The sequence below is a fragment of the Gossypium raimondii genome, chromosome 12, assembly GCF_025698545.1.
Source record: "Gossypium raimondii isolate GPD5lz chromosome 12, ASM2569854v1, whole genome shotgun sequence".
Taxonomy (NCBI): Eukaryota; Viridiplantae; Streptophyta; class Magnoliopsida; order Malvales; family Malvaceae; genus Gossypium; species Gossypium raimondii.
In genome coordinates, this window is record NC_068576.1 from 30,794,744 (window position 1) to 30,796,781 (window position 2,038).

The following is a 2,038-nucleotide window of genomic DNA, read 5'->3' on the forward strand; positions in this document are numbered from 1 at the left end:
CAAAAAATAAAATACCTGTAAAAAGAATCAAACATGTTCGCATTCGTAGATTTGAAAAGAAAAACAATAAAATCATTATAAGTTTTATAGAATTTGAAGTATCAAAAGAATGAGGTAAGGACCCAAATCTCTTATCTTTTGAATACTTTTTGATATATGCACCTTTATTGATTTAAATATCTGTATCTTAAAATTTTAATTTCAAACCCTAAGATTGAAGGTTTCCTTTGGCAAACCCTTTTTAAATATATTGATTTTTTATTGGGAAAACAATTTTATATTCCAACCTTGACAAGATGCAAAGACTTCATGTGGAAAAATCTTTTCTTTGAATCTTGAGAAATTGAGCAATCTTCCCCATAATGTGCAAGTAAAAAAATTATGGTTCATAATATAGTTGGTAGTACTTTTGGATAGATAGATAGGTAGAACCTGCATTGTCATCCATGAAGCCGGTGGCATGTGATTTCAGAACTAATTAATACTGAGCAAACTTTTCAAAAATAATAAAAACTTTATTATTTCCATCCTCCTTTTAAGAATAAGCTACAACTATTCATTAGATAAATCAAAAACCAAATATTAAAAAAAAAATCTCTCACAGAAAGCCAGGAAAAAAAAAAAGAAAATGTGTACAATGCTGCCTAGGATGCCTAGGAGGAATTCTAGAATACCTTAATCATGGGTATGTGTATATTCAGGATTCAGCATCACCAATCTTGATTAGCCAATCCTCATCAACCTCTTTATCTAATGAAACAATCAGATTCTCACAAGAAATATACTGAGCTCAGGCCCATTTTTCGCATCGGGGCTCACCATGTAAAAGGTCTGGGAATCCTTGGAGCCAACGACTCGTTCGAAGAAAGCCCTCATGTAGGCTAATTCTCCATCTGGACCCTCAGTTTCAGTATTCCCCGGCAAAACCCCAGCGCCCATTGAAACAGCCTTGAGGAGCTCCATTATACTCAGATCATCCTCCGTTGCCTCTCGCTTTACCCCATACCCAGTTTTTTTCCCATTGCAATACATTGTCCACAAAGGCTCATCGAACAGTTTAATCTTTTCCTTTTCAGTTTGCTTTTCACACTCCAGGACGATTCTAACCATGCCAGCACTCAATTCCTTTTGCAGCACATTGGTTTGCAAAGCTAACTCAATAACTAACCAAGGGAGGCACTTAGGGTTTTCCTGCAAGGCAAGAGACACCTTACCTTTATGAAACCCGAACAAAGTCCCCGTCACCCGATTCCCTGTGCTGCTTTTATGAGTCTCTGTTGATACGCCGACGGCAGGGCAGGTTGGGAACTTGCATTTGGGGTTGATGATAGGAAATGCACGAAAAACGGATTGAAAAACACGAAGAACTTTGGGTTTATCTTTCTGGTTCTTTTGCGATGGTTGGACGAGGGAAATGGGCTGAAGGCGTGAGGTTGAATTTGAATGAGATTCTGACGACGTGGTAGAGGACTCAGATTCATTGTGAGAGAAGGTTGAACCTGACTCCCCCATAAACGGACGTCGGCAAATGGCAAACCAAGCATGCGATGCGAGAGATCATGCATATGATGGAGAGAAATAGTAATATAGAGAGAGAGAGAGAGATTAGGTATTGCCTGGCTTGAGCAGGGGGGATATTGGTTAGAACTTAGAGATAATGATTGAATGACAGATATTGTCTCCTAACGCTGTGCCTTCTTATTAGGCTGTTTTTGAATATTCAACACGCTACTGGAAATCAAAGTGGTTACCCCGTTTTCATGCAATTTTCGTTTTCAAATAGGGTTGATATAATTGCGTTTCCGATTATTTGTCGGCACAGTACTGTATATTATATATTTCTATTCACCTTATGCATGAATTTTACCTACAATTTGGTGGTCTAAAGTCTAAAAAAAGAAGGAAGACGATAACCCCATTAGTTTTTAGTTGGAAATAATTTTATTAATATTAGAAAACTGAAATGAAATGTTAATGACCGATAACTTTTTTTGGGGGTAAATTAACAGATATGTTTAACTTTCATATACTTGAGAAT

At 37.0% G+C, this 2,038-nt stretch overlaps 1 protein-coding gene across 1 annotated transcript; it reads right to left on the reverse strand.

The window, feature by feature from the left end:
• Positions 1 to 497: 497 nt before the first annotated feature.
• On the reverse strand, positions 498 to 1,740 carry LOC105763671 (protein MIZU-KUSSEI 1). Its single transcript, XM_012581965.2, has one exon. It carries the CDS (start codon positions 1,510 to 1,512, stop codon positions 763 to 765), a length of 750 nt encoding a protein of 249 aa, XP_012437419.1. The 5' UTR covers positions 1,513 to 1,740; the 3' UTR covers positions 498 to 762.
• Positions 1,741 to 2,038: the final 298 nt, after the last annotated feature.